The sequence below is a fragment of the Zeus faber genome, assembly GCF_960531495.2.
Source record: "Zeus faber genome assembly, chromosome: 3".
NCBI lineage: Eukaryota > Metazoa > Chordata > Actinopteri > Zeiformes > Zeidae > Zeus > Zeus faber.
Window position 1 is genome coordinate 24,507,762 of NC_137190.1, and position 22,287 is coordinate 24,530,048.

Consider the following 22,287-nt stretch of genomic DNA (forward strand, 5'->3'; position numbering starts at 1 on the left):
CACAACTTCTGCTGACAACGTTCTACATATTTCTGCAACATTCTACGACATGGTTTTGTTTGAAATTGACATCATATTTTTGAATAAAAATTGGAATCAGGATATTTATTAGAACGAATGAAGTCAAGTACATGAGTTCTCAAGTACTTTTACTTTTAATACTTTGAGTACAATTAAGAGCAAGTACTTTAAATACTTTCCCCTGAGTAGAAATCAAAATGTGATACTTTCACTTTTTGCGTCAGGGTATTTGTGCTTTCGCTCAAGTAAAAGGGCTGAGTACTTCCTCGACCGCTGCTGATATGCCAGGTGGGAGCGTCAGATTGTCGAGCTCAAACCCTCCAGGACAAAGTGACAACTTAGCGTCAGGACACGGGTGCGGTCAGGTGCCTTTAGAGTTGCGTAACGAGGCCCCGCCGTGCTTTGCAGAGGATTTAGAGGATGCAGGGAGGGATGTTGGTGCAGGGGTGATCTGTAAGTCAAAGAGCCTTTAAGCCAGCAGACCACAACAAACCTTGGATGTTTGTCGCATTGATGACGTGCCAAGGCAATGAGATGAGGCGAAGGAGTCGGGGAGGGAGGAGGCGCTGACCTGAAATGAAGGTCCTGAGAGGGAAAAGCCCCAGGGAGCCGTGTTGGCTTCCAAATCCCTTTGATCAAAACACTCGACTGCCCATTAAAGTAGCGTATTTACCAGTCTTATCCGATCTTCTGACCACATCTCTTCACGATACACTGTGCAGTGCAAGCAAGTGGTTTTGAAAACATCTACATGTTGAGCATAACATTGTTATTATGTTATTATAGACATTTGAGTGCTAATATGTTACAAATTAACATGTAATTAAATTGTTCTTGTTCAGAATTAATGTGTGTGTGTGTGTGTGTGTGTGTGTGTGTGTGTGTGTGTGTGGTGTGTGTGTGTGTGTGTGTGTGTGTGTGTGTGTGTGTGTGCATGTGTGTTCGTGTGTGTGCATGTGTGCGTGTGTGTGTGTGTTTGTTTCTGAATGATAAAAATAATAAGGCAAAAACCCAGGCAATTTATAGTGCTACAAAATAATGAGCCACATGCATTGTAGAAAAGTCGAAAGATTTGACCCTCCCTTATCTTGTTCAGTCATGTATCATGGCTCCGTTCTAGCAGCGATGTCAAGACACTTTTCACCTCGTTTGCATATAATCTTTGCTCTGACCTTTCCTGTAACTCTCCAGTGCATGCTTTCTGATAAATTCCTAAAAACCCATTTTTTGTAATAAATATACAGATTTTTACAACCTTTAGAACAATTTCCTCAGAACACGTAAATGCTGCCGTCCTAATTTCATTTGTATCGTTTTATTTTTTTAAGTATCAGCCGCTGTGGTATGCAAACCTCTGTGCACCACAAACCTGTGCTATTACTTCATAATCACGTCCTTTAAAAACTTAACAGTCGCTGACAATGAGCCGCGCTGTTTCCCGTCCTGTTGCAGTGCCAACAATATGCAGAAACAAGTGGAGGTCAGGATGCACGAGAGCCACCTCGAGCCCATTGTTGACGCCCCCGAGGCTCCATGTTGGGGAATATGTGACAAGATCATGAGGAACATGGTCCTCACGCTCACCATCCTTGGTAAGTTACGCATCCGTCATATTTGCAGTAAGTAATATCCCTGAGGTGAAAAACAAAGATCACCTTTTGGTTTTATTATCATGTGTCTTATAATCATGTGTATAATCATCTTATCACACTTAATAGCTGGTATCCAGGCAACATTTACTTCATTTTTCAGAATATTTTGCAATTGTGGCCTGATTTAGAAGATGTACTGTATATACATATTATGTCATTTAGCAGACGCTTTTGTCCAAGGTGACTTACAGTAAGGTCATTTGTCACGCATTTATACTGTATATACTGTATATACAGTATGATTTTCATGAGACAAATGAGGCAAAGTGGGAAAACAGTTGTATCTCTCTCTCTCTCTCTCTCTCTCTCTCTCTCTCTCTCTCTCTCTCTCTCTCTGGCTCTCTCTCCCTCTCTCAGGTGTGTTCTTAGGTTCCATCGCTGGAATGCTGCTCCGGCACGTATCGCCGCTCCCTCCTGACATCATCATGGTCATTGCGTTCCCGGGGGAGATCCTGATGAGGATGCTGAAGATGCTCATTCTGCCGCTGGTCGTCTCCAGTCTGGTCACAGGTACGCGGGGTTCCGCGTACCTTGGGCACAAACCGTTACCACAGACACAAACTCAGCAAAAAAAAAACAAAGAAAAACGCATGCAGCTGTTTTCAACACAGCTCTCTGATTAGCAAAACCCAAAATGCAAATGAGTGTTATTTGTGACATCTCTTAAAACACAGCGTAGGTAGTCTAATGTAGTCGCGCGTTTTTAAAGTCAGCATATTTAATATTATGCTTATGCTATATGAAAGCAGATCTAGAGCTTTGTCTACCCATTTTATACCATGTTCTATAACTAATAGCTGTATAAATTTGTCCAGGCGTTGTGTTTCATGCTGTTCAGGCTTCAGGATTGAGGCTGAATTGCTTGGAAAATTGAGCCAAAGCTCTTTAATGAAAGCAATTAAACCAGAAGTCTCACTGCGTTTCACTGTGAAGGAGGTTATTTTGTGATGAATAAAATAAGACGTGATTTAAGATTTTATAACTAGTTAAAAGGCTTCTGTTAGAAAACTAGTCCTCGACAAGGGTTCTAACACTGCAGCGTAGGGGTCTATTTGCCTGGAAAAAAACCAAACTTGTCCACATTCATCTCTTCCGGTCTTCCAGGCCTGGTTCTAGACGGCTTTGATTGAGGGGGCAGTCAGAAATGTTGATTGGCTTATTCACATAATGGCTGTTTTTTTTTTCCGAGTTCCCTCGAACGCAGCATCACTTCCTGCTGTCTCTCGACCCGATTCAGATTTCAGTTATTTTTTTAATTTTGGGATGAGGCAGGGTCAGTTTGGGGGGGACAGTGGCAGCATTTGGTGGGACAATGCTGCCCTGTAGTCTTCCATTGAAGTTTGTTCATATCGTCACTAGATGTTGCCGCTGCTAGTGTAAGCAATAGCATATAGGCGTACTGAAGTGGTTGCCCGTGACAAAGGTCATAATTAACAGACTGTTGAATGACAACAATAAAAGACCAGTCATTTCCACAAGTGACCAATCAGAAACGAGCATTCCACAGACCCTTGTAAGGATATAAAAATGACACAATTTGACAACAAAGTTTACCGTATACCAACAGGACTGGCTGGCTTGGACGCCAAGAACAGCGGGCGCCTGGGGACCAGGGCCATGGTGTACTACATGTCCACCACCATCATCGCCGCAGTGCTGGGCGTGGTCCTGGTGCTGCTCATCCACCCGGGGAACCCTAAGCTGAGGGCCAACATGGGCCACGGCAAGAAGAACGACGACGTCTCCAGCGTGGACGCTCTGTTCGACCTCATCCGAAACCTCTTCCCGGAGAACCTGGTGCAGGCCTGCTTCCAGCAGGTAAGAAGGTTGTTTTTATTGCATTCGTAGCACGCGGTCACATTCTGTCCTTCGCCAACTCACTTTTGCTTTCCCCTACTTTCATTTCCAGATTCAAACGGTGATGACGAAAATACCGGTGCCCACCAACAGGACCAAAGCACCGCCGCAGTTCACCATCAAGAGATCGCTTCAGTTCAAGGGTGGAATGAACGTCCTCGGTTGGTGCCAATTTTAATTGCATATACCTGCTACAGGGAGAAACGGAAATGCTGGCTTTTTACTTTTTAACCATTATTTTTTTGACAGAGATGAATGGAAAGCACCGCTTTCACACTGGCTTTTCCCTTCCCGAATAAATAACTTTTCACTTACAAACAATAAGCACAATCTGACGCCAATCCCCCTAAAATTAGGTATTTGTTGAAAAATGCAAAGTACCTTGTTCTGTTTCCAGACAAATTATGTCGATAAAACCGTATGAAGATGTTAAAACATTTAGAAATGACACAAAATCAGTCGTCTTGACACTTCTGTTTCAACATTGCCAACATTTAATTAAGACTCCAAACATTCCTAACAGCACTGGCAGCCTTTTCACTCGCTTTCCATTACGTCTTAATTTTGTCGTCAAGAAAGAAATGACAAAAGCCAGAAAGTGAGCCCGAAGAACAAAGGACGAAAACCATCTCTTACGTGTTTGCTCGTCCCTCGCAGGTCTGATTGGATTTTTTGTCGCTTTTGGAATAATCATGGGCAAAATGGGAGAGAAGGCCAAGCTGATGCTGGAGTTCTTCAACGTCCTCAATGAGATCGTCATGAGGCTGGTCGGCGCGATCATGTGGTGAGTTCCAACGGCGCCACGTTGCAGATGCAACGATGTTATAGAATACGGAACACGTTTTTTTTTTTACATAGTTGTGGATATATGATCTGTCCATCTGCAGGTACTCCCCGGTCGGTATCGCCTGCCTCATCTGTGGGAAGATCATCTCCATCGCCGACCTGGAGGTGGTGGCCAGACAGCTGGGGATGTACATGGTGACCGTCATCGTGGGCCTCATCATCCACGGCGGAATCTTTCTGCCGCTGATATATTTTGTGATATGCAAGCAAAACCCGTACACCTTCTTCATGGGGATCTTCCAGGCGTGGGTCACGGCGCTGGGAACGGCCTCCAGGTAGTTTTTCATTCCCCCTACGCCGCGCCGAGCATTCCTAATTACAGTTTGTTAATACGCACTCATTATGAAGTAATGAGTGTTAGTTTTGATATTCATTCGTAGTTGCTGAATAATAGACATTCTTTAATTGTTCACACCTTCTGACGCCGGCGGTCCCGGGGCGTCCCTTCTCTTTCGGTTATTTTTATCACGTCGTGTTTTTTCAACAACTCAAGCTGCCGTCTCTGTTCTCCCGCTCGGCTCTCTGCATAATAAAAAAAGGCTTCATCCACAGCGACGCCTTCCAAATAGCAGATCAATCAGCGCGGGAACCGCTTCGCGCTTTCAATCTCATGTGCATCGATTCCAAATTTTTTTCCGTCCTGAAGGATAAATTGTTTCGTTGATCTATTTAGCCCAATTCTCTGGCTTTTATGAAGCGCACACACACACACAAGCGCTTGGCTCGGGCTCGGGCTCCATTGCACATCGTGGGCCAGATGAACCAATCTGCAAAATTTGAGGCCAGCGTCAATAAGAAAAATTGGCCTGAGGCCGGTTGTGAGTCCACTTGCCCCTTCTTGTTGGTGTTTATTGACGATGAACACAAAAAATAAATCGGTAACGCTTCATAAGACGGCCAGCGTTTTAGAGTGTAACTTCCCACCACTTACCGTGTAAGCTCCCCGGAACTTAGGGTGTAACTTCCTTCCTTGTGGATTTAGGGCGGAAGTTCTCCACGTATACCGTGTCATTTCCCAAAATTCGCAGTGAAACTTCCTCGTATGAACCATAAATGTGATCATTGATGCGCCTGAGTCGGGCAGGGAAGCTTCACCCACACTCCAATGGTTCATTATGCCTACGTCTTCTACTTCATTGTATGATTTCAAATAAGAACAAGTCGAGAGACGGGTCGATATTTTGGAAGATTAGCTCCTAGTTGGAGTAGAAAGCATAACTTACCTCGATGGAAGCCTTGATTGTGTTGTCATTCAAGGACGGAAAAACCCACAATAAGTAATGTCATGATATACACGTATTGTATATCAGAGTATGTACTCTGTAAGTACAGAGTAACAACAGATTATGAAGTTTCCACTGTTGTCCTGTTGTCACTCTGTAAGTACAGAGTACTACTCCGTAAGTACTCAGAACCAACAAGGTACGCGCTGTGCTCCTGTTCTGACTACAAATGATCACAGTCAACGGCGTCAAATATTTCAGGACCCACGGCATCTGAAGACGTAGCCGTACACCGCGCGACAGGACGTGAACAACTGACCGCAACTACATTCTGAACGGACAATGAGGAAACTTTACTGGACGTGATTCAATACAATAAGTTTCATTTATAACTACTTTATTAACTATATAAACACTACGACTATACAATATGAGCTTGCCATATAAATTGTACTATTTAAAAAATATAACAACAACATATCTTAACTCTTGACTTATCATCTTAACTCAGGAAACAAGGGTCTACAAGTAGAAGAACAAAACAGGAAACTATGTTTAAATTGTAAATGTTACAAATCAACAACGACAAAAAATAAATAATTTCAGGAACCTTTTTCTTAAGCTTTAAATGGCCACTTCAGTCGGAGTGTCGCTCCCCTCCGGTTACAATCACCAACACAAGGCTTTCTTTTGGTCACAGGCATTTATTTAGCACATCCATGTGCAATACATACAATACAGTCCAGTGCAATACAGAGCATTCTAATAAGGAATAACCACTAAAACAGATATCTCGCAAACACTAAACATAGCTTGCACAACCCGTTAACCTTCAAGGCTGTACTGTAAGCTGTTAAACTTACGGATTATTGGTTTGCTGAGTATTCACTGAAATGTAGCCATCACGTTGCTATCATGTCAACTCCGCTAGCCTATTAGCCGTTAGCTAGCTCGTTAGCATATCAAGTAACAACAAGGATGATGTAGAAAGGTACAGATAACCTTGCACGCCTCATCGGCCGCTGATATTGCCGTACGTCATTTGTAGTAGGGAATAACAGTTTAAAAGCAAGGATGGTGGGGCCACAAACACAGGTGTAACATGTTCACATGCAGTGCACATACGGTACCGTACCCCTGGAGTGCGGGGGACGCTTGACCGCCCAACTCACGTGCGTAAAAAAATGATTATCACGACTGCAATGAGAGGGCTAAAGCATTTGTTTTCGTTGCACCTCATCCATGTACATATATGATTCATATGAGGTAGTTGCACCGTAAGTTCTGGGAAGTGACACGCTAAGAGATAGGAAGTTACGCAATGAAACGCGCGCCATCTTATAAAGCGTTAACAATAAATCTTCAACAAACACAGGACCGCCATAACAAACGACCTGATAAAATAGTCCACAACAACATAGCGAATTTTTCGGCCTACAAAGAAAAAACCTGCACTGCAACCTTTTTACTGTTGCTGAAACGTGAAATTGGCTCATCTCTTCAAGCCTTCCATTGTGGTTTCTATGTAGCGTCACCGCTAGCTGGTGTTAGCATTAGCATGTAGACAGCGTGAGACAAGGGGAGACATGCTTCTCCGTGACAACGGGCGTTATTTAGAAATAACTGGCCACTGATTTCTCATTGACCAATCATAATAGAGCAGGGGTTCTTAACCTGGGGGCCGCGACCCCCTGCTGGGGTCGCAAGGGGCTCACTGGGGAAAAGGGGTCGTGGGAAAGGCGGTGAAAAGGTAGATTTAAAAAAAAAAAAATATATATATATATATATATATATATATATATATATATACGTATATATAGGTTTGAATGAGAAGATGGAGGTTTCTTGGCGTTGTGCGCGGTTACGACAAAGGGGAAAAAGCCGAAAAAAGCAAGAGATATGAAGACTACTGAGCCAGTAAGCCAGTGCAGTTTATTTGTTTCTTCTGTTGTTGTCGTATTGTTTGAGGTGGGGAAACAAATTAGATGCCGAGGCGACTACTCCCTCACAGGACAACGCAGCTATGCGTTCTCCCCACTGTTCCTCCTCAAAGTATTTCTACCCTCAAAAGTGGGTCGCACTCGCAAAAAAGGCTACGACCCGCTGGAATAGAGTATTAGAATAATAGAATAGAGTTTTCCACAGAGCCGCGTGATATATATTTGAACACATTCAACATCAGTTTCGCATCACCCTAACCCTGCCCCTCAAAATCAATATCACCGTGAATATTTCAAGCTATACTTCTGTATATCAATATTATTCCTTTAAAATTCCTTTCCGTCCCAGCGCCGGCACCCTGCCCGTCACGTTCCGCTGCCTGGAGGAGAACCTGCACATTGACAAGAGAGTCACCCGCTTCGTGCTCCCCGTGGGCGCCACCATCAACATGGACGGCACGGCGCTCTACGAGGCCGTGGCGGCCATCTTTATCGCTCAAATGAACGGCATTAACCTGGACTGGGGGCAGATTGTCACTGTGAGGTGAGGCGTTAAAGGCTAGGAATGCTGAAAATGAAAATGAAAATCTACAGTTTGAATGAGTGTTTTTTTATGTTACGTTTCCAATGCGGTACATGTTGTGCTGTGGGGGTGGTGTGGTTTAAGCAGCCATACCTGTCTCGGGTCTAGGTAATTGGGCCCGAGTTCAGCGTGGCTGTCGGCCTGTTGCTCGTCAGCGCGATCAACGCGCAACCGGTAAATCACCCATCCCCACACACACACACGGGGAGAGCCCCTGCCATGACATGTGGCCTGTTCCATCTTGCCATTCTCTACAATAAACTGGTGTGCAACATCATTGCCTGTGTCGCTGCGTCGGAGGGCCCTGAAAACACCGCTCTTGTGGCGCGTGGCAGGCGAAGCTGCCACACACATGCTTAGGTGGCTATTGATGCGTTATATCGGCCAATGTCAGATCAGGCAGCCGGTTCTCACACCGAGGTCTGAACTTTTCTCCTCTCCAGTATGACAGCAACGCTGGCCAGTGTCGGAGCGGCCAGTATCCCCAGTGCCGGACTGGTCACCATGCTGCTGATCCTCACGGCAGTGGGGCTGCCCACCCAGGACATCAGTCTGCTGGTGGCCGTCGACTGGCTGCTGTAAGTACACTGTTAGCGACAAACATGATAACGGCATGAACGCATCTCCAATTCAAAGTCAATGAGTTTTATTATCAAATGCACAGTATAACACAGGGTCAACTACTGAGAGACCTAGCAGTCCTAGCAGGGTTCCCAAACTGGGGTCCACAGCCCCCTATGGGTCCTAAAAGCAGGTGCGCAGCAAAATTATTTTTGTTGATAATAAATTAAATAATTAAATTTATTGTGAATAAACTATAATTGATTTTTTTTTCTTCCATTTTAATATGGAATCCATTATTTGATTTGGTTACATCAAATTGCTCATGACAATATGGTGTATAGTAATACATAACCTGTGATCTTGTCAATTAATCATACTGATTTTTTGTAGTTAATAAGTCTGTGAGTTTCTGTTTCATATCTTTCAACATATTTCCTTCCGATACGTAGGGATCGCTTCCGCACCTCTGTCAATGTGGTTGGCGACTCCTACGGCGCGGGCATCGTGTATCACCTCTCTAAGGACGAGCTGGACACCTTCGACGCCCAGCAGGCCCGAGTGGACGAGTTCGAGATGGCAAAGACACAATCCTACTATGACAATAACACCAACCAGAATGTATATGCCACTCACCACAACTCAATCTTGATAGACGACTGCAAGGTACATTTCACGTTAACAGACATAGAGACATGTATGTAGCTGGTCCACCCCCACCCACACCTTCTTCCCCAGCCCTTTGTGTTTTGCTTGAGGTTCATTTTTGTTTTTTCTTGTTCGTGTTTGTCTTACTTTCCATGTGACTTTGTATATGTGTATATGTATATGTGAATATAATATTTTCTTTTTTCAAATTGCAAATTTGGTGAAAGGGATAAATACATATTTTGATATGTATTTACTATCACTTTCACCTATTTATCATGTGAAAAAGCAGTTTTTGTGATACAAATGTATAGTTATTGACAGCCATTTTTCGTCTTATTTATTTGTGTACTTATATATATTTGCTTTTGAAAATATCACCTCAAGTTATTTTTACTTGCATGAAATCCCTTTGGACTTGCCTAAGGTGGTTATGTAATTTAATCATCTTTGTATGGTATCATACTTGATTTGAATATTGCTTTGATATGTCTTAATTAATTTTCTAAGAAAGTGTCTGGGGTTTTTTTAATTTGGACATGTATTTATGGCAGCCCTGACCAAATTACATTTTTAGAAGAGAGTGCTTTGCATAAAGACTGCTATTTCACTTTTTCCTCATTTGCAATTTACTGAATATATATTGATGTCATCTCAATCATTCAACTTGTTGTCGAAGGTATGATATGAGTGTTGTAATTTCGTTGGGCAGAGAATCCATAAAATACATGGCCAACTTAAAATAATAACTATCCAAGTTTTTATATTCTAATGTCATTGATAAAAGCACATTAAAGTTGTGTTTGAACAGTGGCCCTGTATCAATGTGACATTTTCTCGAGAAACAAGTTTTGTTCTTCTCCTATTTCTGTTTGAAAATCGACATCATTCAGCTCTAAAATCAATGGCCTGACTATCTTGAAAGTGTTTGAAGGATATGTTTGCCAATAATCAACCCAGGCCTTATTAAAATGTTTGTTCCCATAACGTACTGTTCATAGCCCAACCTCACTGGCTTGACTATTGAGAAACTTACCAGTCTGCTGCAAACATTTAAACCGTAAGAAAATAAATGTTAAATCAATATTGTGAGCGAGAAGCTCACTTTAGCCTTAAATGTTTGCCCCACTGGATTGCATTTAAGCACAGTGAGAACCTGCGGCAGAGTGGTCAATTTCTCAATAGTAAAGACTTCAGCGAGGTTAGGGCCTGGGTTGAAAAATAGCGACCGTATCTGTTAACCATGGTTCTCTCTGCTGCCAACCTTTGTCAGTATGCATGCGCCAGTGCCTTGCCCAAGAGTTAGGTGTGCTTCATAATTGCTTACAGGTTACCATGGGCAGAAATGGCAAGACCGCAGAGTTCTCTCTTGTTGAGGAGGAACCATGGAAACGCGAGTAAAGCAGACCACCATGCTGCTGCGCCTTACCCTGAGTTCCACCTGCTTCTCCTTTCTGCCGACAAAAACAAACAACAGCAACAACTCTAAAATAATAATAACCAGCTAAGCAAGCAGAGACAACTTTTACTGCAGCTCTGCGGTACCAAACCTATGGTCGGACAGTCTTGTTTTCCTTGTTCCCCAACATGGTAACTACTTGCGCAGAGCAATGGATGACTCACCAACACGTGCTAGGGTTTGGATTGTCCTGATTAGATTCAAACCGTGATTTTTGTGGTGCGTTTTGGGCACTTTGTGTGAAAGAAAAAAAAAAAAAACCTTCTGTTGACAACACTCAGGGCCTTATTTGGTGCTGCTACATGCTCTCTGAAATATGGAAAAACAGAAAACTTCCTTTTTATGCAAAATCTACATTTTCCTTCTTTTGTATTGAATTGTTTTGTTTATAGGGTGAGGTTGATGATGGGTTTTCACAGGATCACAGGATTCACGGGATTATGACCTTGCAAACAGAAATACCGTTCGAGGACCGAGTTGAATTATTTCTTAAGGATTTGAGAAAACAGTCCTCGTTGTATGTTAGACAATATACATTGTTAATCAGATCAACAGTTCACAAAGGGGTTTTTTTCAACAGTGTCACTTTTTGTGGTTTCCAAGTAGGCAATTCCAATATTTTCTGAAACTTTCTGCCTTCTCATTCAAAGTAATCACAAACATTCCAAACAGTCTCTTTTAGAACGTCAGCCACAGAGCAGTGTCTCTCATGGCAGAGCCACAAAAGTGAAGGTTGCTAAAGGACTTCTTTACCTTTGACGGTTTACAGGGATTACATCTTGTCGCACATGGTCAAGCCTAAGCGGGTAGAGCTTAGCTCTGGACTTAGACTATAAGATGGGTGGGTGTGGTGTTCTGATGCGATAATATATTTATAAACGGGACAGCCGATCCACGGTCAGTCGCCAGGACACGTCCAGGGGACGGTGGAGGACTTGTAGGACTCAAGCTCCTATAAGCTTTGTATCTACTCTGTTCTCATGCTCATACTGTATCTATTCATGATCTTTGTTTGTGTTTGTTGGAATGTGAGTGTGTGTGTGTGTGTGCGTGTGTGTGTGTGTGTGTGTGTGCATGCACGTGTGTGTGTGTGTATGCGTGTTTCAGCAAGAGAGTGAGAGAGACAAAAATCGAGAGGACAAAAAAAAAGAGAGACACAAATGTGCAGGACAAGAAGGGGTAGAACGAGAGGGTTTCCTCTAAAAACTCTCGACCGGTGCGTTGCTTGACTTGCTCTGTGTGTTTGTTTGGAAAGCTGTGTATTTCTTTGCTCAACGACAACCTTGCCTTGAAGATGTCAACTGCAAAGTGCAGTCGGTATGATGACGACGACAACACTGGATGCAAAACAAAAACAAAAACAACGATGTCCGTTTCCGTTAGAAGAAGAGGATCGACTCTGGATTAAAAGGATTAAAAAGTCTCAGTCATAGTCGCTGCAGTAGTCCCGTAGTCCCGATACTTTCTGCCCCTGGCTCCGTCAGTGGACACCATGTAACACGCTGTTAGATAAGCTCATGGAGAGTTGGATTAATCAGATGTTGGCATGGTCTGTGCGGTGGTTGACACTCGACTCTGCCTCGTGGACACTTATAAGCTGTTGCCGTGACAACGGAGGTGATGGTATGTCAACCCAATGCTCACAGGTCTTTGATTCTTGCTGTAGAGACTCTGTTTATCGGATTTAGCTGTGAACAGGGGGTTTATTAGTAGATGTCCCTTTGCACCGGTTTATATGTCCATGTTTAAAGTGCCTCTTTGCACTTTGTGTATATATGCATATATTCAATGTAGTGTATAACGTACCTTTAAAGTGTATAGAATTACAATATTTCTTCTCATGTCTTTTTTTTTTTTTTGCAAAATGTTTCTACAGTATATAAAAAAGACCATTGTGACGATTACAGAAGGAATGATAATCGTCCTCTGAGAACTAGATTGTATTACTAGATAACACATTTACAGGCATTTCAATTTATTTTGTCCATTTCTTTGCGCTATACTTGCACTGTTATGAGTTCCAAGCGCCCAACAGAGAGGACATGAAAATGTGTGAGGTGATAAGTGAAATGTGTTATATAGTTCACTCAGAGTTGAATAATTAAGAAGGAGCTCGCTGGCATGAGTCCGTCGGCATTGGCGGCTGCAGCGTCTATTTGTAGCTGCAACAAACCAAGGCTCTCTCTCTCTCTCCATGAAATCAAAGTCTCCTACGAGGGAGATCCGAATATTCTGTATTTATTCCATACCCGTGACTATACTTGATTATTTAACGCTCTATTTGACTTCTTTATCGTCTCTACATTTGTTTTTGCTCTTTATGCCCCTGTCTTTAAATAAGAATGTTTCTTAGTCAGCTGGTCTGTTGTAGTCAGGGAGTAGACATTTTAATAATTGGCATAGACTCGAGGTGAGATGAGATTGCTTTCATTTCAATCATAACTTTTGTTTTCTATTTCTCGATTGAATCAGTCCACCGATTGTTCCAAGAATGAATTCCTTTCTGTTGCGTCTGAGGGCTCATTTCAAATGCACTGTAGCACAATGTGACTGGGGTTTAGAATCCAATCAAAAAAAAACATGACAAACAAAGAAAAAAATGTGTGTACACATTTTAAAACTTAAGTGTAAATATTATTTCAAACAAATAAACCTTTATTGAAAAGCTGCTTTCTCCGTGCATTTGGGTGTGGCCAGACTCATGAAGTCACACAGCAATAATTCAAACCACATATTTACATGACTTAAAAACAGTGTTGATGGTGGTAAATGCAGACCGCTTGTAAATACGACCACGAAAAGTTGAAACACGGCTTCCCGACATAAATTACGAATAGATAATACTTCAGCAGACACATAGCAACGCAACATAACGTTTTACAGAGAGAACTGAAAGTTACAAAATATTTCACTTTATTTACAACGAGCTATAACTGAAACAGTGTGAAGCAGTATTTGCATAAAACAATGATGAAAACTATTTTGAACGACAACATACAGTCGTTGTCGTAGTTTTCGTCGTGGTTTGTCAGGAGTTTTGAAAGATCAGAGCGGATGCAAACTTTTGGCCTCTGAGCTATGAATGGTCGCCAAAAGGCTGTTCAGCCAACCAGTTGTTGAAAAAGATGCATTTGCCTGACCCCAAATCAATGTTTGTTGCGGGTTGATAGTGAAAGTTGAACAACTGGGACATAAATACAGAATTTTTAAACACTATGTTTGGGCTTGATTCAAAACAAAAACTTAACTGTTTTGGGGTGAAACGATGGTCCCACCATCCCAAAGGACGGACTGGATTTGGCCCCGCCCCGCCCAAAAAAGTCCAAGGACAATGTGTACTGTGGGGTCTTTCCGAGTCCTCTGCTCCAAATGATACTATACTATACTACACTAATATTTTGTCCTCTTCCTGGAGTTTCAAGGCAGTGGCTCTTTCTCCGGGAGCTCGTTCAGGGGAATGACCGTGTACTCCTCTTCGTCCTTCACCTCCTCTGGATGTTCTTTGTGAAGGAACGTCTCCATCTCCTGAGCCATTGCTTGGTCACTGGAACCGCATTTGGTCTCGTTTGCCAAAGACGCTTGGTTCGGTCCATTCCACCTGACGAGGGGAGAAATGGCTAAAGGTTAGATGGATGATTGATTGATGATCAACAATGGTACACCCAACGACGGGTAACCAACAGGTTGATTCTTTTCTAAAGCAAGCGAGGTGAATTTCTCTTACTTGTCCCTTGTGGCGATAGCGATGCAGAGCAGAACCAATGCTGCTACCCCAACGACAAAACCAACGATGATCATCCAACCTGGTCCGACGGGGGAGACATTGTTAAGTCATCAGTTTTTCAGGCTCACTAGTCATGACTCATGACTAGTCAAAAACAACATACAGAATATAGAACGACAGATGTAGCTAGTTAGCCATACATCTGCTGATACTAATGTTGCTAATATTTGTTGGATTTACAGAAAGTCTACATTGTTTTCTGAACTCACCAGGAGTACTGCGTCCTTCCCGCTTGGATTGAATCGGTTCTTCAGGGCCTGTGACTGGGGTTTTTTTATCTTTAAAAAAAAAACCAAAACATTCTGTTTAAAGCCGAGAATTACATTGTAAACCCACAGCACTTCGCTTGATGATATAATCGATACAGACACATGCATGCAACGATATAGAGGTCAGTGACATACCCATTTCGGACATTGGCTTGTTGAAATTGGTTGATTGGACTTGCGTAATTATGGTCTTTTCAATGATGAAATTATTTTCTTCAGAGCCAAAGCCAGAACCAGAGCCTTGAGTGTCCAAGAAATTTGGAATTCCCGCGTCGCCATCCCTCAGGGACACTGAGGGGGAGGTCGAGTGTGGAAGCACAAGGCTTGCCGTCGGGCTCGGGTAGGTTGGGAATGAAGGATCGGCGGTGCCCTCCGTGGTCCCGCTGCCCTCCATTGTGTCGAAGCCATCCGAAGTCGTTAGATCGCCATGCTGTCCGGACCCCGTTGAATTTCTACTTTGGGGTTTTTCCGTTACGACAGAAGAGAAATACGAGTTGTCCACTATGAAGCCGTCTGTTATAGCCTCTTGGAGGACATTGTCCTCGGTGTTGGCAGGAACATCCGTCACCACTTAGACAAACACAAGGGAGAAACAGCAAAATCACTACAGGTGTTTACTTTCAGTGCCGTGCCCTGACCTCGGGCGAAAGGAAATTTACTGATCTTTTATGTCCAACAACGTCACTGCAGTCATTACATGCTTCTAAAATTCTTGTGTGAACTTGTCCCGGTCTAATGGGGCATTTGATAAGGAGCGGTAGGTAAACGGCAAGAGATGATTCATTGAAGTGACTAAACGCTTTTTGTGCGTGCATCAACAAAGGCGAGGTATCAGATTGTTTCCTTTCATCAAAGCATGCCACACAGAGTTTGGCAAGGCCAATAAAAAAAACAAAAAAAAGTTAAATAAACTTGTCAGTTTCAAAGATAGCAACCAGAGACCAAGAATCGGCAACAAATCTTCCCAGCCACAGTCTTTGATTATTGGCTAATGCTCTTTTAAATATAATCAGCCAAATCAAAACGGAGTAATTTCATAGTTAAAGGATTTCAAAGAGACATTTGGAGATTTGAAAGCCTGGTTGCACAACGGGTTCTCAAAAAGCTCTTAAGGGGCAGAAATGAACAAAGCTGTGTGTTGAAACAAAATCGAGCTTCTCTCAAATCTGTCCTGTCACGTTTTGGTGTCTCTGATCGCTTTTCTGTGCCAAGACGAGAGAAACGGCTTCTCACTAAACTTGAGTTTCAGCGCATTCAGTATATACGCATTAATGAACCTCCTGGAGCCGCTCGGCATAATCTACAAAGAGGTCTGTGTGCAGGCTGAGCGGCCGACGAAGCCCGCGCTCCAAAAAACTGTAACTGGACCCAGGAATTCTAGGACATGGAGTTGGGGCCATGAGTTGGGCCTGTAACACAAGGAGCATCTTAGGTGAGGGTGGGAAATGTGCTGAATCACAAGGTAACACGAGGCATCCCAGGAAATTCTTTAAATGTCCTTCAATTATCTTGACAACCGTTCATCTGATCTACTTCACCCTCGGCGGGTGTGTTGCTGGGGACCCAAGGAGGTGCAGTGTCAAATTTGGTGCAATTTGGACACGGGACACATGTAATATGAATAAAAATCCAATAAAGAGCGAAGAGCGAGCCAGCGGGGGGCGTCTTTCCCCAGTGTATGACTTTAAGCGTCAGTTTCACCGTCCATTGTGGAACACAGTACTGAATCATTGACATTATGTTAAACTGTACAATTAAAATGTCGGACATGGACTAATTATTTTTATACTAAAGGGTGTTTTTGTTTTTTTAAACAATTCCTCATCTAAAATGATAGACAAACTTGACATTCTACACGGAAGATCCTCTGTGACATATCGTCAGACCATTGACATCCCACAACTCTGATAAGCAGTCGATAAAGGGATTCCATCCATCCAGTCTGCCTTGATTTGGAGATTTCTTCAAGAAGTTTCAAGACAAAATGTAACGACAATTGCTGAATCATTTAAAAGAAATCACAGAAGCTACAATAGTGTCATGTAGATGAATCATTATGTGACACAGACAGATAGATAGATAGATAGATAGATAGATAGATAGATAGATAGATAGATAGATAGATAGATAGATAGATAGATAGATAGATAGATAGATAGATGGATAGATAGATAGATAGAAGACATAGTCACTCACCATTGACTGGTATTGACCCGACAAAGGACGAAATTCCCAGAATAACCGCCAGAATCGCCCACAACTGAATGTTCATCTTGGAGTAATAATGTGGATAGCGGATGAAAATAAAAATAACAATTCCCTATGTGTGCTGAGAACACTGCACTAATTTGAGGGCACTGAAGTGCATGCCTTTTATACACAGCACCGGCGTGGGAGTCGCCACCAGACGACAATGGTCGGTGACAAGTGAGAGAGGGCTGGCACACCTGAGAACACACCCTCCCTCTCAGACGCTGACGCTCAACTTCCTCCTTGACGACGCTCACAGCTCAAACACAGTATGGAGTTTAATTTGTGTTCAAGCCGGAAAGGGGATTAAAAAAAAAGAACAAACTGGCAACTTCTTAAGACGACAAATGAACGGGCCGTGTGTCATCCCGATGAGCTCCCTTCAAACCACGAAGGTGGCCCGCCTGTCACGAAAGTGCAGGTGAAAATTAACGAAAAGGAACGTGCTTGAGGCAAAACAAACCGGGTGGTAACATTCGATGAAAACAAACACACCTTTTCTCATCATCAGTGGCTTGTCTGTCCGTCTTTCCCACAATTCAGGCATCACAGCCGCATACCACCATCCCCTAATTATCACGTTGATTTATGATTTACCGGTAGGTTATGAATATTATTGATCAAACTAGATAGATAGACAGACAGGCAGACAGACAGACAGATGTGGGGATACTCTGGAACTGTTATCGGCGCAGGCAATTTGCCACCTGTGATGTCATGAAAAAACAAAAGGAGTGTAGGTGGATGCCTGTCCTGTCTTGCACTCCACACCCAGGAGAGGTTCTCGTTTTTCACACAGGCAAAACCTACCCCAAACGGAAATTGGGCAATAGAAAATGAAAACAATGCCACGGAGATGGGGTGGCAGGGGGGGCTGCCAAGGAGCACAGTGGTCAGCTCGGACAAATACGCATCTGCGAATCGGTCTTGCGATGCCAGCCTAATGACACGCAGCATCAATCAGGAAAGAAGGCAAAAAGTGAGGGTGGGGAGTAGTACCGTGGGATTATTCATCTTTGTCCTTATTTAAGGAAGTCATTAGACAAGGCCTGTCACCAGTTGAGGCGATACGCCTCAGGTGACCGTCCCCTCTTTGTGTTGTGTTGGCGACTGGGACCTGATGTGCCAGTCCAACCACGCTTGGTTGGACTGGCACTCTCTCTGTGTCAGTGTTAGCAGGAAAGCTCCTCACTCAGGTTTAGGTGGAAAGGAGGTACACAGCTGTGACAACTGCTTTAAAGCTGTGCCAAAGCCTCTCGGGCTTACAGGTACACTTCAGACAACGTGGGAACAGGAGGACTGAAAGAACAACTCAGAGCTTGATTGAGCGATGACAAAATGAGACACTAAGAGCACCTACACGTCACTAAATACTCAAACTCTTATATGCTGTTATATTTATATGCTATGTTCTATTTAAGTCTATTAAAATGTTTCGTAAATCTGCGGCTCAAAGCCTCTACAGCACAGGATCAGGCACTCAGCACCAAGTACCACAAGGCCAATTATTATTATTATTATTATTATTATTATTATTATTATTATCATTAGGCAGGAAAATTATTATTATTATTATTATTAATAATAATAATAATAATAATAATAATATTTCCTGCCTAATAATAACATTAACACTAACAATAACAACATATCCACATTATTATTATTATTATTATTATTATTAATAATAATAATAATAATAATAATAATAATAATAATAATAATAGTAATAATACGATTTCCTGCATAATAATAATAATAATAATAATAATAATAATAATAATAATAATAATAATACAATTATTATTATTATCATTTTATTATTATTATTATTTATTCTTTTTTTTATTATTATAATTAGGCAGGAAATAATAATAATATGATTACAGGTACTCCTCACTTCATGACCAAATTCCATTCCTAGGACCAGGTCGTTAGGTGAATTGGTCGATAAGCGAGGACCCGTGTTATTTTACGGTAAGAGGGCGTGGCCATTGTGAACGCTAGTGTAGTGAATGCTGACATACTGCAGGAACGAGACTCAGACTGAGAACGGTGATGAGATGTATACAGTGTATATAGTATATATGGTATATATAGTACATATAGTGTATATAGTACATAAAGAGTATATAGTGTATATAGTATATATAGAGTATATAGTGTATATAGCATATAAAGGGTGATGCATGATGAGGTGCTTGACACTGAGAAACCGCGGTACTGTACACAGTGTACAATATAGGTCAAAGAGCTGGTCCTAAATCCGAACGGTCGTTAAACAGGTAGGTTGTCAAGTGAGGAGTACCTGTATTATTATTATTATTATTAATATTATTATTATTATTATTCAGCAGGAAATAATAATAATAATAATGATGACAATAATAATAATAATAATAATAATAATAATAATAATAATAATACGATTCTTCTTCTTCTTCTTCTTCTTCTTCTTCTTCTTCTTCTTCTTCATCTTCGGGGTGCTCCCGTTAGGGGTCGCCACAGCAGATCATCTGCCTCCAATACCTTCTGTTCTGCGCATCTTCCTCCCTTACACCTGCATGTCCTCCCTCACCACATCCATAAAGCTTCTCTTTGGCCTTTCTCTTTTCCTCTTGCCTGGCAGCTCCATCCTCAGCATCCTTCTCCCAATGTAACTCTCATCTCTCCTACACACGTGTCCAAACCATCTCAATCTGGCCTCTCTCACTTTTCCACCAAACTGTCCAACCTGAGCTGTCCCTCCAATGTACTCATTCTTAATCCTGTCCATCCTTGTCACTCCCAATGAAAAGCTCAACATCCTCAACTCTGCCACCTCCAGTTCAGCCACCTGCCTTTTTGTCAGTGCCACCACCTCTAAACCCTACAACATAGCTGGTCTCACTACCGTCCTGTAGACCTTCCCCTTCACTCTTGCTGGAACCCTTCTGTCACAGATCACTCTGGACACTCTTCTCCACCCACTCCATCCTGCCTGTACTCTCTTCTTCACCTCTCTCCTGCATTCTTCGCTGCTTTGGATGGTTGACCCCAAGTACTTGAACTCATCTGCCTTCTCCACCTCCACTCCTTTCATTCCTCTTCTCTCTAATGAATGCCTCAACTTCTCCAGGTCCTCCTCAACCTGCTCCCTACTCTTGCTACAGATCACAATGTCATCTGCGAACATCATAGTCCACGGAGACCCCTGCCTGATTTCATCTGTTAACCTGTCCATCACCATTGCAAACAAGAAAGGGCTCAGAGCTGACCCTTGATGCAATCCCACCTCCACTTTGAATGCCTTTGTCATGCCTACTGCACATCTTACTACTGTCTGACTGCCCTCATACATATCCTGTACCACTCTTACGTACTTCTCTGCCACCCCCAACTTCCTTATGCAATACGACACTTCCTCTCTCTGCACCCTATCATATGCTTTCTCTAAATCCACAAAGACGCAGTGCAACTCCCTCTGGCCTTCCCTGTACTGTTCCGTCAGCATTCTTAAAGCAAACATTGCATCTGTAGTACTCTTTCCTGGCATAAAACCATACTGCTGCTCGCTGATCCCTACCTCTCCTCTTAACCTAGCCTTCACTACCCTTTCCCATAGCTTCATGCTGTGGCTGATCAACTTTATTCTCCTGTAGTTACTACGACTCTGTACATCTCCCTTATTCTTGAAGATGGGTACCAGTAGACTTCTTCTCCACTCCACCAGCATCCTCTCCCTTTCCAGGATGGTGTTAAACAGTCTCGTTAGTAACGCCACTGCCATCTCACCTAACATTTCCATGCTTCCCAAGGTATGTCATCTGGGCCAACTCCCTTTCCACTCTTCATCGTCTTTAATGCTGTTCTCACCTCATCCTTGCTAATTTTCTGCACTTCTTGATCCACTAACCCCACATCATCCACTCTTCTCTCCCTCTTATTTTCTTCATTCATCAACTCCTCAAAGTACTCCTTCCACCTTCTCAACACACTCTCCTCACTCGTCAGCACATTCCCATCATTATCCTTCATCACCTTAACCTGCTGTACATCCTTCCCAGCTTGGTCCCGTTGTCTTGCCAATCGGTACAAGCCCTTTTCTCCTTCCTTACTGTCCAACCTCTCATACAACTCGCCGTATGCCTTTTCCTTTGCCAGTTCTCTCTTTGCCTTGCACCGCATCAGCTTGTACTCCTGTCTACTTTCTTCATCTCTCTGACTATCCCATTTCTTCTTCGCCAACCTCTTCTGCTCTACGCTCTCCTGTACTTGCTCATTCCACCACCAAGAGTCCTTGTCTTCCTTCCTCTTCCCACATGATACACGGAGTACCTTCTTGGCCGTCTCCCTCACCACTTCTGCAGTTGTTTCCCAGTCATCTGGTAACCGTTAATTTCCACCAATTGCCTGCCTTACCTCTTCCCGAAATTGCATGCAACACTCCTCCTTTTTCAACTTCCACCATTTTAACTTTGGCTCCAGTCATCCTACAGACCACCATCCGATGCTGCCTAGCAACACACTCCCCTACCACCACTTTGCAGTCACTAATCTCTTTCAGATTGCACCTCCTGCATAAGATGTAGTCCACTTGTGTGCACCTTCCTCCACTCTTGTATGTCACCCTGTGTTCCTCCCTCTTCTTGAAATACGTATTCACAACAGCCAATTCCATCCTATTGGCAAAATCCACCACCATCTGTCCTTCCACATTCCTCTCCTTGACACCATACCTACCCATCACCTTCTCGTCACCTTACTCTGGTCCCTTTGCCAACATGCCCATTGAGATCTGCTCCAATGACCACTCTCTCTCCCTTGGGAACGCTCTCCACCACTACAACCAACTCACTAAAGAATTCTTCTTTCTCTTCCATCTCACACCCAACGTGGGGGGCATATGAACTGACCACATTTATTATCACCTAATCAATTTCCAGCTTCATGCTCATCACTCTGTCCGACACTCTCGTCACCTCCAAAAGACAATTTCTTCCGTCAAGACTATCCCCACCCCATTTCTCCTGCCATCCACTCCATGGTAGAACAGTTTGTGCCCGACTCTGATACTCCTGGCCTGACTACCCTTCCACCTGGTCTCTTGTACACATATACGTCTACCTTCCCTCTCTCCATCATGTCAGCCAGCTCTCTCTCTTTACCCTTCACAGTGCCAACGTTCAAAGTTCCTACTCTCACCTCTCCTCTC

General features: G+C 43.0%; 2 protein-coding genes across 2 annotated transcripts; one reads left to right on the forward strand and one right to left on the reverse strand.

The window, feature by feature from the left end:
* Positions 1-1,483: 1,483 nt before the first annotated feature.
* Positions 1,484-10,732, forward strand: LOC307228022 (excitatory amino acid transporter 2-like; the record flags this gene model as incomplete). Its single annotated transcript, XM_079997507.1, has 10 exons — positions 1,484-1,613; positions 2,031-2,183; positions 3,241-3,491; positions 3,583-3,691; positions 4,188-4,314; positions 4,418-4,651; positions 7,889-8,083; positions 8,566-8,700; positions 9,136-9,349; positions 10,661-10,732. 10 exons carry the CDS (start codon positions 1,484-1,486, stop codon positions 10,730-10,732), a joined length of 1,620 nt encoding a protein of 539 aa, XP_079853633.1.
* Positions 10,733-13,424: 2,692 nt separating this feature from the next.
* On the reverse strand, positions 13,425-17,177 carry LOC307228025 (uncharacterized protein). Its single transcript, XM_079997510.1, has 5 exons — positions 17,040-17,177; positions 14,979-15,413; positions 14,784-14,852; positions 14,515-14,593; positions 13,425-14,388 (listed from the first exon to the last, which is right to left on the reverse strand). Exons 1-5 carry the CDS (start codon positions 17,113-17,115, stop codon positions 14,208-14,210), a joined length of 840 nt encoding a protein of 279 aa, XP_079853636.1. The 5' UTR covers positions 17,116-17,177; the 3' UTR covers positions 13,425-14,207.
* Positions 17,178-22,287: the final 5,110 nt, after the last annotated feature.